Source organism: Solea senegalensis, linkage group LG16 (genome assembly GCF_019176455.1).
Source record: "Solea senegalensis isolate Sse05_10M linkage group LG16, IFAPA_SoseM_1, whole genome shotgun sequence".
In the NCBI taxonomy this organism is placed as follows: domain Eukaryota; kingdom Metazoa; phylum Chordata; class Actinopteri; order Pleuronectiformes; family Soleidae; genus Solea; species Solea senegalensis.
This window is the reverse complement of record NC_058036.1, coordinates 2,186,635-2,200,987: the sequence shown is the minus strand read 5'-3', so window position 1 is coordinate 2,200,987 and position 14,353 is coordinate 2,186,635. Positions and strand designations below refer to the sequence as shown.

Sequence of the window (14,353 nt, the reverse complement as noted above, 5' to 3'; positions counted from 1 at the left end):
ACTTGTTAGAGTTCAAAATATACAGCTTGGAGTGCTGTGTTTGGCGTTGGTTTGGTTTTGTGTGGAAATGCGTGTTTGGTCCAGTCGAGGGCGCTCTGACCACAGCCTTGCCTTACACGCCCACTTGGCATCAGAATAATAAAGCTTTCCCTATGCTTTCTTTAAATTTTTCACAACAAAACTTTTTGTTCTATTTTGCGTTTCGAGTCGTTTTCATGGCGTGCTGCAAAAAAAAAAAAACACGTGGACCTCAGTGTCACAGTGGCACTGGAAAACAGCATATTAACCAGAGTGCTATGTGATACTGTGTGGAGGAGCTCATTCAATCCATGACAGCGAGTGAGAAGCTCCATAAGCTACATCTAAAGCCTGCAACAAAAGGGGAGTGAGATTAAATGAGGGGCTGATCCTCTCAGTGAAAGGGAACCAGCCTTGAGATTTAATAGCTAAACGTGTCATGTGACCTTGTCGTGGAAACGACCACAGCTTCAACAGTTTATCAACATCCGGCCCTGTCTGTCATCAACCGCTACATTGCAAAAACACGCGACCGTTTGTGGCGTTTGTTGCAGCTCATCTTTGTTGCCCGACAGAGCCACAGTTAAGTGTTAACATGCATTACTTCCACTGTAACTGAAATTGTAGAGAATTTTCTCTGAGATTCTGTTCATTCAAAATTAATAGATGTGGTTGCTCAAAAGAAAAAGCCTTTGATAGAAACCCTGGAGAGAAATAGGATGTTCTGCTTTTCAGGATTCAGTTGAAATATGTTACATGCAGCAAAGATGATTGAACTAAATCAATAAATCACATTTTTTTTCCTGCATGTACAAGCCTTGAAATGTTGGCTGACATACTTATTTCACATTTAACTGGGATTTCTAAACCTGTATGCGTTGCACTGGGAGTGAATGCAGATCTGGTGGAAAAACCAGATTAAAAACTGCAATTAAAAAGGCTTGTTGACCAAAAGGAATTGGATATGTGTTTCTCGTCTAGGAGGTTTTGTTTTCTGGGCCATGTGTCTGTATAGATATGGAGATTCCTTTTTAATACTGCAACAGAAATAAGGCACAACATCAATAAACACGTCAAGTCGAATTTGGTGCAGAGCTAAATAATGAACCCGATATTAGTGTCGTCTGAAGTCTGTGCTCTCAGGGCAATTTCTCCTTCAGTGTGGTACCTTTCATGATTGTGACACATATTTGTTTGTTGCATTTTGACGCAAGAACTGGAGGATATGAGAGAAATCCCACCTGTGCTCCAAACAGGAAGCGACAGGGTCCACACAGGCGGTGACCGCACCGATGGCGAAGCGTGTCTGGACTACAGGGTCGGGGTGGAAAAGCACAGCCTGGACCACGTCGAGAACATCGGTGTATCTGTACAAGGAAGAAAACAGGCTTTTAGTTCAACTCTGCTCTCCACAACAAGTCTTGACAGATCAGCGGGTCTTCTTACCCAGGTGAGAGAACCAACAGACGGGGTTTTCCTCCTGAGCCTCTCTGACTCTGCAGGAAGCTGGACAAATACTGCTGGAGGTGAGATGCTGAGAAGCCGTCACAGCTGTCAACACCAGGCTCATAAACCACCCACCTGCAGATGCAATGAAATTATGTACAGACAAGTTGTTTTTGCTACTGTTTTAAGTTCAAAAACTGGGGGGAAAAAAAACAGATTATGTATGTACTAACTCGTACCGTCCGTGTTCCTTGTTCAGCTTGACCAGGTACTTGCACAGTCTCTCCTTGTGGCTTCCTGGCAGCCCGGTGACGATGCTGACGACGACCTTTGCACACATTAAAAAAGAGCCCACATTAGACATTTTGTTGTTAATTCACCATGTCATTTTCAAATATAGCCGACATGCTCACCCTGTCTCCCGGGGCGCCGACTGTGTTCCTCAGCTCTGTGGAGGGGAACAGCACCCCCAGGTGGTCGTACAGGATGGGCTCCTGACTGATGCTGCTCAGGGCAAAGTGCTGAAGAAACCTGGAGAGAGTGACAATCACAGCAATGAGTGCACACACGACATTGCTCACATTAGGACAGTTAAATGACTAGAATATCAAACTTAACAACCATTTTGTATATTTTTGGGGAAAATTTTTTTTTTTCCCTGCTTCCATTTTGGATTCAAATCCTGGTTTACATCATAATGTGCTTTCTTAAATTTCTACTTCTTCACGAGGAGGTTTCCATCAGTGTGAATATCTGCCCTTCTGTTAGCAACTTCCTGTCTTCAGCTTTTCACGGATCATTCCGACAAAATTTGGACTGATTTCCAACTAATTCTGATCCAGTTGGTCGCAATTTAAATGTAACATGGTTTAGTTCCATTAAATGGTAAATGGTCTGTATTTATATAGCGCTTTTCTCGTCTTGACGACCACTCAAAGCTGCTTTACACTACAGTTTAAATAAAATAATGGGTAAATTTTACCCAGGAGCAGCATGGGGTTGCAAGTGTCTTGCCCAAGGACACTTAATCTTGGCCCCCAAACTTAAACAAGTTCAGATCTGTTCATCTCAGCGACTGATCTGAACAGGTCAGGAAGAACTTAACCATGTTTAGGTAAGCAGGTAAAGACATATATAGATCCAGAAAGTTCCTTTGGATCCAGGGGATCAAAATGTAAGAATTCCAGGTGTTTTAGACTTGGCGGAGGTCTACCAGTCTGAATCTCTGGTGATACAGTAACGTTAAAAATTAGACAGCGAACGCACAGTTTTTGCAAAAGCACTGAGCACAAACTCTTAAAACAGTTGGATGTATAAGTTAAGCTGTGACAGATTTAAAAATGAAGAAATAGCTTAAAAAGTCCAAATAATAAAGCCGTATTATCGTATATCGTAAACAAAATATCGTATTATTTTGTTTGTTTGTTTTTGTTACCAGCAGAATGACGGAACAGAAGTGAAGATATCCCCGTGTCAAGAAACCCAGGCTTAATAAATACTATTTTTGGCATACATAGTCCTGATTAAGTGATACCCACAGCAGCGTCGGGTTTCATGGCTCGTTCACTTCTAACTCTGCAGATTTGCACTGTGTGTGTGTGTGTGTGTGTGTGCGTACTAACATGTCCTGCTCTGGCAGCTGCGAGTACGAGGTCTTCAGGCTGCCTCTGCGTTTGGCCACTGGGGGCTCCTGACTGGCGTGCAGCTTCTGCAGTCTGGCGTGCCTGAAATGAATTAAATAAAAGTTTGTTTTTTTTAAAACGAATGAGGTGGAAGGACCATGAGCGCTCCGTCTGGAATCTGGTGAAGAAGTTCACGCGCTCTTACATGTTTTTCTGGCTCCAGCTCAGTTGCTCTTGGTCCAGCAGCTGCAGATTGAGTCTAGATTCAGGGTTTTGCCACGCTGACAAAACCTGCAACAAGAGAGAGAGAGAAAAGTGTCACGCAATATGTAGATGGAGAAGTCCATTTTCAATTTAAATTGTTACAGCGGCAAATACAGTCAAGGTAAAGGTAATTTAACATCTAGGTGTGTTCAATGTAGAAAAAAATTTAACTAATGGGAAAACAAAATTAGTATAAAATATATACAAAAAATAATTAAGTAAGATAGATTTGACTTCTTGGGAATTCTTCAAATCACTCCCTAAAACCCATTTTTACAACTCTTTGCCCTTTATTCTTTTTATCTTGTGCTTTATTGCTTTTTTACGTTTATTATTACTCTTTTATTGGCTCTTATTTGCTTTTATGATACGCTTTCTTCTCATTGGTTTTATTTATTTTGACAATTGCAGGTCTGAAATTTTGCGACGTTGCCTTCATGTTGCGTTGTTCCTTGTTTTTTAAGTGATATAAATATTTTTCATCATCATCATAAATATTTTTACTCACAGTGATGGGTGAAATACTTATAACTATTGTATGGCGAGAGCCAGAAGATGTAAACGTGCTCTAAATCGTTCAAGTCAAACTTATTTCTGTAGCACATTTAAAACCAACATAAGCAGAACAATGTGCAAGATACATGCACAGCAACACAATTAACAGAAAGTCAAGTTTACAAAAACAAACAATAAGTGCATTCAACGCCTGTATAAGTCCATGTTTATGTTCAGCGTCACTTACCTTGGAGTAGAAGGCTCGGTGGCTCTTAGACCTGGGCTGCAGCGCAAAGACCAGACAGTGGTCGGCGCTGTGGAGCGGGAACGGGAGGTGTGGGAGCAGACTGCTGCCGTACTCCACAAACAGAGACGCCACGGCGCTCGAGTCCTGGGGAGAAGACGACACGTTAGGGCTGCGGCATTCGATCTTTTTCTTTCTTTTTACCCCATAGTTCCATTTGCGGTCGGAGCACGGATTTCCAACTCTGAAACTGCCACCATACAAACACTGCTACTTTTACCTTTAATAGCACTTATAGGTTTTATAGGTTTCAGAGTAAATCATACGGACACATCGTACTAAGAGTCATTTCTTCAACGGTCGACGTGTTGCTACACTGTTTTTGTGTGTAAAATAATGCTAACAATGACAAACCAGAGATGGATTTTTCTGCTTTGCCAAGTGGAACACAGTGACGTCACTCCCAGTTCCTACTTCCGATATAAATGGAACGCAGCATAATATCCGACTCTGACTCTCTCTACGCAGATTAACCGCGTGAAAATGCAGGATAAACAAAATAAGTTTAAGAACTGTTAAGAAAATCATCTATTTTGGATGATTTTGACAAGAACTTAAAAAAGTATGTTTCCAAACTGGTTTGAATTGATATTGTTTGTCATCTCTCTTAGTTTTTTTTGTGTTATTTAATTAGCAGTAATTGTAAAGCACTTTGCTTAAATGATGAGCTTCCAAAATCTCTTTAAAATTTCACAACAAATGCACTTTCATATAGGAGAAGTGAACGAGTGATTTGATGCAAGATGAACTAACGTGACAAAATTACAATATGAAATATATATTGTATATGAATATATAGATAGATATAGACATAAAACAGTTCTATAATATTAAAAGCACATACCGGATCATAGAACTTGATGGCGTTGATGTGATCTTTTGACATAGTGATGCTGCCATACTGAGAATGAATGAACAGGATTCCCTCGGAGAAGAAAATGATCTTCCCTAGGATTTAAAATTTAAACAAAGACATTAAGCATGATATTTAGTATTACGGCAAGATTGTAAAATAAGAACACATTGCGAGAGAGAATGTCACCTTCTTCAGGCGTGGAGAGCTGACTGCTGGAGAAGACATACGCCGCGTCTGCTACGGTCAGAGACGTCCCCAAACAAGTGTCCTCCTCGGTCTGTTTTTCGGACAAATAAAGCAGCTCATTGTAAGCACAATGTTAATATACTTACAGTGCTTACATTCAAACATGCCGCTCAGTGAACACGTGAAGCTTGTGATTATACCTTAGTGAGATGCTGCGCTTGTTCAGACTGCTTCACATCAGACTCCATCTAAACATAATGGGGGAAAAAACAGTTTATTTCTATTGTAGACTATGGGGTTATTCAAATAATTATATAAGACAGAGAGACTGCAGTCTATACTAGCACTAAATAGAAATAGAAAAAACTGCTGTGTGCTTTTTAGTTAGCTTGTAAGCCAGACTTTGGCCCAAATATTTAGTGAATTGTGTTTTGTTTTTTTCCTCCATTTGATAAAATTAAATTGTTTAATGATAACAAATACAACATGCATACAACACGTCTGCACAGCAGTGCAAATCCCCCCAATAATTAAAAAAATGGTATGACCTCCAGTTAAAACCATATAATCGCATCAAAACCAGCACAAAACCCAGGGAGGAGCCATTTCTCCTGAAATTCAGGTAACTAATTCTCATCTAATCAATAAAAAAGCATGCAAATTGACTCCTAAATAAATCAGTAAATTAACAAATACTGGAACAAATACTCACATAAGCAAATAAAACGGCTGACTTATTTATACTAACAAAACAAGTGAAGGGAAAAAGCCTAATATTGCAGTTTGAGCACTGACGTGTGCCAAACATCTTTGATGCTGAGCCCAAAAATAATATTCCGTGACCAACACACAGTGCAGTTTTCGCTGTGATTATAAAAACACACTGTATTTTCTGCTGCGCACACGTACCAGCCAGCAGGCGTAGCGCGGCACAGTTGTCGTCAGGATGGTGTAGCAGCTGTCTGAGGACACAGTGCCATCTGCAGGACAGGAGACAGACTTGTCAAGGATGGCAAAGGCAGAATAACTCATACATAAATGATCGTCACAGGAAAGTGGTTATTTTTATACCAGACAAACATGTTTAAATCAAATTTCTGGTGTGGAAACAATTGGTCGATCTAATTCTGTTTAGAGGTTATTTAATCCGTACTGTACCTTTCTGCTGAATGTTGATGCTGGACTCCAGGAAGGACTCAGAGAAGACGACAGAGCCCAGGTTCCCCTGATCCCACTGCAGGTCTGGGATGTCGTGCACAGTCATGGAGGCCTTCATAAACAAAGAACGATTAGTCTGGCATATTCATCAAAATATTTATGCCCAAGTCTTTTGATTGTTTAAAAAAAAGTTAAAAAGATGTTTTTAAAAACGTACTGTTTTTGCCACATAGCGGCTTTCTTCATCAGTCAGGGGAATAATCCTGAAAAACAAGAAAATAACTGGCCTGACAACCATTTTCACATGCGTTTGTCGACTTAAAGGAAACTGAACGTGAGGTCAAACAGTTGTGTCAATTTTGAAATCTTCTTCTCAAGGTGAACAGATAAAAAATGCAAAAAAAGCTTTTTATGACGTCACAATAACCTTAATCTTTGACATTAATCTTGGTCCAAGTTGATGTTTTGTGCTTATTGTGAGGAAATCCTCTCATCAAGTGCTACATTGCTTCTTATTTTTTTTAATCAATTAACTTGTAGACTATTAGATTATATTTTGGATCGACATCATATTATGATACGGTTTCTGTGTTTCTGATTTTGGCAGGTTTTACAAAGGCAAAATAATATTTATGATATTGACTACATTGTGAAATACAACTAAATATTATAATTATTAAATTAAATTAATTATTTGTGTTAAAGCTAAATCTGACAATTTTACTGTTTTTATCTCACGTAAATTTTGCCAAATAAATAAAAAGGTATTATGAATATATAAAAGGTAATAATAAGTGTATTTTACGATCATGTAATACAGATCATGAACCGTAGACCTTTTATTTTAGAGAGAAAAACTTTTACAGATTATTTATTCCATCATTTATAAGCCACATGAACCCAGCCGTCCCTTAAAGCTTGACAGGAATAATAATTTAATTTATATCATGATATATATCAATATCGAATAACATATAAAAGTAAATCGAGACAAGATTTTGAGAGGACGAGCCGTCACTCACCTTCCTTGCTTGTTCACGGCTTGAATGCTGAATTCACATTTTGACCTGAGGCGGGAAAAACGCACAAATCGCAGCAAATCAAACAACACGCTTTCACCTCACGCTCGGCTGAGAAGTCCAAAACAGTCAACACCAGCGAAACAACGGGAACCCATCTGTACCTGAGAGAGCTGCGGTACGCGCTCAAACCCATCGAGTCCAAAGCCACGAGGAAGGTGTTCTCTGCGACATCCTTCGCCTACAATATCACACATTTCTTAATCAGAATTCGCACAATCATGTGAAATAAATGAGTTTTTTTCCCTTCTTACCTTGGTGGCACTGGATGTAGAGGAGTAGCATTTGATTCCAGAAAGGACCGCTTGAACAGCAGCTGAATAAATCTGTGACAAAAGTCTAGGGGAAAAAAAATAATAACAATCAATGGCTTGAAGGAAAAAATGTGAATAAAAATCTTAATTTAAGTCACTTACAAGGCTTCTGTTTTCTTTTGCATGGTGTTCTGATTTCCTGTGAGTGAAAACAGTACGAGACAATTTATGCTGGGTTGTATTTTCTTCCTATTCATCAAAAAAATGTAAAATATTTTAATATAACACTGTAAGATAACGAGTAAAACCTCACCAAGGTACGGGGAGTGAGAGGTTCCAAAGAAATAGGTTCGAGAGCAGGCTAGCGGTCCTTTGGGAGAAACACACTGCAGGACCTAGAAGAAGACAGACATGTTGTTATTGTGTCATGTTTATACTCCACACTGTTACACAGTGATTTTAATCTGACGTCGGATTACACAAGACGACAAATCGGTGATGATTTGGTTTGACTGGGACGTTTCCTACGTGGCGTTTATTCATGCCGTCCTGTTTTGTCTGGCTTCTCTGAACGTGAATCCCTCAATTTGGACAGTTTGTCCCTCAATTTGAATCTGAAAAACTGCATTTCGTTGGGTTGAAAAAATCCAGCTCCCTCATTCGTTCTCACAGTTTACTTTCACTTCTCTCAATTCTGCAAATGAAGTTTTCGTGCCACACATCCGGGTCCTGGCGGTAAGGCAAAACCAATCAAACACAGATGTGTTTTCGGATCCAGTTTTGTCTGGGTTCTCCTGCTTCCTTCAACACTTCAAAGCGTCCTTTGTGCGTCCTAAGATTGGATCACTAAAATCCACATTCAGAGGAGGGATTAGAGTCCACCTCCTCAGCTGAAGTCCTCTGATCCGATGCAGTTACACAGTGTATTCACACTAATCAGCACTTCTACATTAATTCATTTCTATTTTTCCTCTAATGGTTATAATCTTATTTCTTGTTAAAACAACGCAAGTAGAGATTAAAATTTGCACCTTACGTAAATACTGCCTGTGCGTCATTCTTTATTCAAATTTTTTTACTTTGACTCCATTTATAACTTGACAGACTTGTTCTGTGTTCTGTGACAACTGCTCTATGTGCCTTGAATTACCCGCTAAGGCCAAATAAAGGGTTTTTAAAGTGAATTGAACTGAATATGCACAGCCACTTCCTCCGCTGTTTCCAGGTGGCTGTCAGCCACTGACGCAGAGATCTTCTGCGGTCGTTACCGAGAGCATTTTGTGACAAATGATAGAATTTACACAGAGGTGCTTTTGTTGTCATTTTAGGCCACGCTGATTCCCCCAGGGTTAACTAACTAATAAATCTCGAACAAGCAAGTGCACGTCGTCCATTCTGAGACACAGGTGTGACCAGATTTCTCAGGATGGATGTTGATAACGGGGTCTTTTCCCTCCTTTACTCACCATGTGTGTGGCTGCAGAGCCCTGACGCCCCGTGTTGCGGACCTGATGACTCTCTGAGGGGAAGTTGAAGGAATAGTTCTCCATATCCTCAGAGGAAGAATGCTTCCCGAACAACACGAAGGGCTGCTGACTTTTACTGGAACAAGAATCAGGGTTTTTATTTTCACATGGTACAGAAGTAGAAATAAACACGATAAACATGAACAATATCAATACCTTTTATCTGTGATGTTGCTCGAGATCAGTCCGTGGCAGTAATACGTGCGGAATGCCTGTGGATTTACGGGAAAACACTTTATGTAGACATGCAACTAAAAACTAAAAATGGGACGCCGAAAATCACTATCTGAAAATGCATTTCACATTCAATTATTACGTCTTAATATACAGACGTAACATTTTGTGGGTGTGGACTCACCTCGCCTGCCTGAGCTTCAGACAGCTCCAGGATGGACAGATGACTCTCCAGGTCCATGCTGGAGAAAAACTGACTCCACTGTTTCTCAAAGTTCACCAGGTCCTAAAATAAACAACACAAATGTTAAAAAAAAACTTCCAAACAAACATATTAAATATAATTGGAAGAGGTTCATGAAAGTAAGAGACCTCTAAATTTTAAGTAAAGGTCATTAATGTAACAATAACAGAAGAAATGACGGATCATTTTCACAAAAACTACAAAACAACTGATAAAAATGTGCGTGTTTCCTTTTTTTTTTTAATGTAACTGACGAGAACTTTCAGTATAAGCTGACAGTTAAGTTGTATTGTATTCTGTATGAAAGTTCGGGATGATCCAATAATGGCCAAAAATATTATATATTGTATGCTTCACTATGCCCAGAGTTTATTTCGTCTTTATGGGAGAAGAATATTTGTTACAAACATGGAGAATTATGTCTTTGAAATTGCTTGAAATGGCTGGATGTGGCAAATAACCTAGCAAAAATGTGTGGTTAACATCTGCGTGATTCAAAAGTTGTAAAAATGACTGTATTGGACTAATTTCGGTATCGGTAGAAACTCAAGATTGCAATTTTGGTATTGGTATGAGATATAGAAAAGAGACCCCTAATTATAATAACCAAAATCAGTGTTACCTCTGCGAGCAGACTGTCCAGAGACACTGGGTCCAGTCTGTTGTACACCTGCCACAGCTTCTCACTCATATCCATGAGCTGGGGAAAAAAAGCATAATATAGAACACAATTACACCAAGCACAAATAAGAAGCACATTTAATGTTAAACCTGAGAGCTTCCTACCTTGTATTTAAGAGTAAAAAAGCTCCCTTCACCGATGCCTTCAAGAGCAAACGCCTGAATCAGGGGCCATTTTTCCACCATGAACATGTCAAACTTCTGCATGTGTCCTAAAAAAACAGTAAAGGAAAAAAGCGTGTGTTGCAAGACAGTGAAACTCATTTGTGTTACAGGTTTACTGTCGTGATGCAACTCGTCGTGAATTAATGTGAGGATATTTACCCTGTGCGCTGAAAGGAACGCCGATACGATAGCAGTCCTGCACCATCGTGACAAAACTGAAGATTTTGAATTCCTCCGCTGCTTCCTCGTCTTCGTACTGTGTGTGTGTGCAAAGGTGGGAAATAATAATCAAATAATATGAGCTCTCGTTAAAACTATCACAAGCTATTAAAACCTTAATCTGATTGAAAATGATTCTGGATATATCAATTAGGAATACAACTGACGATTATTTTTTGTTTGGTCCATAAAATGTCAGAAAATGTTGAAAAATATTGATTGTTGTTTTCCAAACTTTGAGATTATGATGTTCTCTAATGTCTTGTTTTGTCCGCAAACCAAAATTATTAATTTTGAATGATTTTAGTGTCATATGGAGCAAAATGACAAGAAAAAAAACAACAGTGACGAAGCTGAAAAATCAGAGAACTATTTCATAAAAGAAACACTCAAACTGATTAATCGATTATCAAAGTAGGCCCTAATCAATATCTTTACGTGTGAGAAACAAACCATAATCTGGTTCTTTCACTATCTGACAATTTATCATGATAAACACATTTTGATATCGACTGATTCTACAATATGATTTTGTGACAACATTTTCGGCTTGAGCTGCATCAATTAATCAATTATTAACTGATTACTAAAGCAATCTCAAACTGTTTTAATAATTAACTTTTCTTGGTTTGAAAGGATAAACAATTAAAATAAGCTCTCTGATTTTTCAGCTTCTTAAATGTGCTTTTTTTTCTGAATTATTTGCCCCACCTAATAAAATACATCATTAAAACTGAATAATTTTAGTTTGTAGACAAAACAAGACATTTGAAAACATCATTATTTTGATTTTGGGAAACACTGATCAACATTTTTTCATTTTCAAAAATAACAGATTAATCGATGGTGGAAAATATCCTACAACTGCAGCCCCCTTTTCCAGCCATATCGCCCCGCCCAATCTGCAGGGGATTAAGCCGCAGCCTAAATAGGTTCCTGCTATGCTACTTTTCAGGACTGACCTCTGCCTCTGTCATGCAGTAGAGATGCAGGTTCCTCCAGTGAGAGATGTAGGGCAACAGGTAGCTGTAGTTCAGTGGGTTGCAGTACAGATGAACACACTCCGCCTTGATCAGCAGGATCACATCTGGAAAGCAGACAAACAATGTGTCGGCGCTGAAAAACACCACAGCAAAACACGAAGATATGACTGAAAAACCTGCGAAACAACATCTGAACTCACCATCCAGCATTTCCTCTGGGAATTCCTCAAGGGTGTGTTCTATATTCAGCGGGTTCTGCCCATACAGTCCGTAAAACAGGTATTTCGCCAGCTCAGTGCACCCTTCATTGTATCTGCTCTCAATTCCTGGAACAACAAGGCATTTATATTCAGTAGCTGGTCTGGAATGATTACATTTCTCTCATCTGCGGTGGAAAAAGCAGTTTTCTCTACCCTTAGGTGTTGACAGAGCGGCTAACCATGGCCAGATAAAAAAAACAAAGGTTCAGGATAAAACACCATTTGAGACTTCACATACCAAGAGAGCACAAGATGCCGTCAGGAGTGGAGACACCGCTTGCACGAAGCAGAGACTGGACCTGACGCAGGCGACAGCAACTGGGAAATATAATCATATATTGTTTTATAATACAGCCAGAGATTTCTTCATTATGACAACAATTTCAGATCAATAATCAGCTAAAAGATTAATTCTTAATGTCTGAAACAGCAGATAAACATAAAGGTCCAGTTCATGTAGTGATTCCAAAGATTTTTATGACATCTGGTCCTTCAATTATATCAATCTACAGAAGGTAAATGTTGAGCATTGACTGCATTTTGATCTTTTTGTTTAAAAGTAGGGGTGAAGATTGCAAGTGGGAGTACCAGATGCACTGTTTTCAACACGTTTACCAAATCGCTCATTACCAGCATTACTAATGAGAGGCTTTCATTTCTTCTTAAAGAAAGAGTAGAATAGAAATAAAAGACTTATTAGAAATGTTCAGCCTTTGCACAATCAGCCTATATGGCCATTAAATAATGCAATAAACTCTGTGTTAATCTGAAAACCTGCACAGATTTCCAATTTCTAAGCAATCATTTGACATATTGCAGCTGCCATTTTAATTCTGGATACATAGACATCTTACTCTACATTATATATTGTGTGTGAGTGAGTATGATCTTTATTTCTTGCCCAAGGACTAGATGGAAATTGTCTAGAAGTTGTTGGTTTATAAGGTGCACTTACTACTTCTGCTTGCTTAAGAACTAATGTTTTGGGCCAAGATTCTCTTGACTGTTTATGTCTGTGGGGGTGCACAACCTAAAATAGGATTGAACTGAAGTTTCTAAAAATGCTGTATTGCATTCACAAATTCTCTAAATTGTCAAACAGTTGTCAAACTTCCAGTATTTTCTTCATCCCCGATGGAGCACACAATTTAAACATACGCACAAATACACACGAGGGACTTACTACAAAACATACTACAGTACACATACACAACATTAATCACAAACACTCTTTCTTAATGTCCATATAAACTGGGCATTATAAATATTATTCATTTGGACTAATTGCAGCAAAGTCAAACTAGACTAATTGTGGCCAGGTGTACCTAATAAACATGGCCAGCAATAAATAGTGCAATTAACAATTGAGGAACTGAGACAAATTTGAATTATTTAGAGTAAGTCAGGACTTAAACTATAATAAAATAAGAAATAAAAAAAGCACTTGTGAGATTTTTCTCTGGTTTCTTTGCTCCAAATAACAAGAAATCACTAAATCCCAATCATTTAGGTTTGTGGACAAAACAAGACATTTGAGGACATAATTTCGAGGATTTGGGAAACACTGATCAACATTTTATTTTATGTAATTTTACAGACGAAACAACTGATAAATCGGATATAGGCAACCGTACTAACAGGCATCACAATAAAATGAATATGTAGCTGAAGCAGCTAATCAAAATTAGCAAAAGCATCACTATCTGGCTTTAATATTACATCTGACTTGTTATCATTTTTTTTATATTGGTGAAGTGTTTATACTTTCTTTAGCACGTTCATTTACGACATGTTTGTTGACTTATCGACTGTACATAACGGATACAGCGGTTGTGTCCCACGCTAACATTAGCTAGGTTAGCTTGGCTCGAGCTGTAAACACAGCTCGATATTGTCGTTACCTGACAGCTGGGTTGACCCCCGACAATTTCCCGTTAACTGTTCTTATACCGGCCATTGCGACGACGGTCACGGTGCACGCACAGTTCACGTTTTTAAACCGAACAACGTTAAGTATTTGTCTTGTCTGTTCAGGCCGAGAAACTACATCGTCTTCTTCTCCATCACCCTGGTGAACGTCCACATACACACACACACACACACACAGGAACGGCACGGCAACGGAGCGAACCATTTCACTCACGGAAAGGGGAGGGTTTAGAATATTGTAACGACGCTTTGACGAATTTCTGATCATATAAACCATGAATTGTGAGTCTATGACGACTTTTTAATTTTGTATTTTTTTGGATTTCATTCACAATCGGCGACTTCAAACCATTAAGGCGTGCTAGTATATCCAAATTCGGCAGATGACACCTCAGTTTTGCGGTGTCGTAGTGTCTTGTTTTGACAGAGGCAGCAGCGCGCGGCACAGCTGCTCGGGGCGATGGTGCAATCCCTCAGTAATGTCAGCTGT

At 39.0% G+C, this 14,353-nt stretch overlaps 1 protein-coding gene across 1 annotated transcript in view; it reads right to left on the bottom strand.

Moving 5' to 3' along the window:
• The window catches only part of dnaaf9 (dynein axonemal assembly factor 9), a 29,335-nt gene extending 15,325 nt beyond the window's left edge, over positions 1 to 14,010 (bottom strand). Inside the window, exons 1-28 of the mRNA XM_044047136.1 lie at positions 13,836 to 14,010; positions 12,173 to 12,252; positions 11,875 to 12,000; positions 11,654 to 11,778; positions 10,632 to 10,728; positions 10,413 to 10,519; positions 10,249 to 10,326; positions 9,567 to 9,668; positions 9,365 to 9,420; positions 9,149 to 9,284; positions 7,996 to 8,077; positions 7,845 to 7,881; positions 7,683 to 7,767; positions 7,533 to 7,609; positions 7,372 to 7,416; positions 6,567 to 6,612; positions 6,350 to 6,461; positions 6,101 to 6,171; positions 5,392 to 5,439; positions 5,192 to 5,282; positions 4,994 to 5,097; positions 4,093 to 4,236; positions 3,292 to 3,377; positions 3,087 to 3,188; positions 1,878 to 1,995; positions 1,704 to 1,792; positions 1,465 to 1,599; positions 1,260 to 1,385 (exon numbers count right to left, since the gene is read on the bottom strand). Coding sequence (XP_043903071.1) covers positions 1,260 to 1,385; positions 1,465 to 1,599; positions 1,704 to 1,792; positions 1,878 to 1,995; positions 3,087 to 3,188; positions 3,292 to 3,377; positions 4,093 to 4,236; positions 4,994 to 5,097; positions 5,192 to 5,282; positions 5,392 to 5,439; positions 6,101 to 6,171; positions 6,350 to 6,461; positions 6,567 to 6,612; positions 7,372 to 7,416; positions 7,533 to 7,609; positions 7,683 to 7,767; positions 7,845 to 7,881; positions 7,996 to 8,077; positions 9,149 to 9,284; positions 9,365 to 9,420; positions 9,567 to 9,668; positions 10,249 to 10,326; positions 10,413 to 10,519; positions 10,632 to 10,728; positions 11,654 to 11,778; positions 11,875 to 12,000; positions 12,173 to 12,252; positions 13,836 to 13,891 — 2,561 coding nt within the window. The 5' untranslated portion in view covers positions 13,892 to 14,010. The remainder of the gene's footprint in view (positions 1 to 1,259; positions 1,386 to 1,464; positions 1,600 to 1,703; positions 1,793 to 1,877; positions 1,996 to 3,086; positions 3,189 to 3,291; positions 3,378 to 4,092; positions 4,237 to 4,993; positions 5,098 to 5,191; positions 5,283 to 5,391; positions 5,440 to 6,100; positions 6,172 to 6,349; positions 6,462 to 6,566; positions 6,613 to 7,371; positions 7,417 to 7,532; positions 7,610 to 7,682; positions 7,768 to 7,844; positions 7,882 to 7,995; positions 8,078 to 9,148; positions 9,285 to 9,364; positions 9,421 to 9,566; positions 9,669 to 10,248; positions 10,327 to 10,412; positions 10,520 to 10,631; positions 10,729 to 11,653; positions 11,779 to 11,874; positions 12,001 to 12,172; positions 12,253 to 13,835) is intronic.
• Between the last annotated feature and the right edge of the window lie 343 nt (positions 14,011 to 14,353).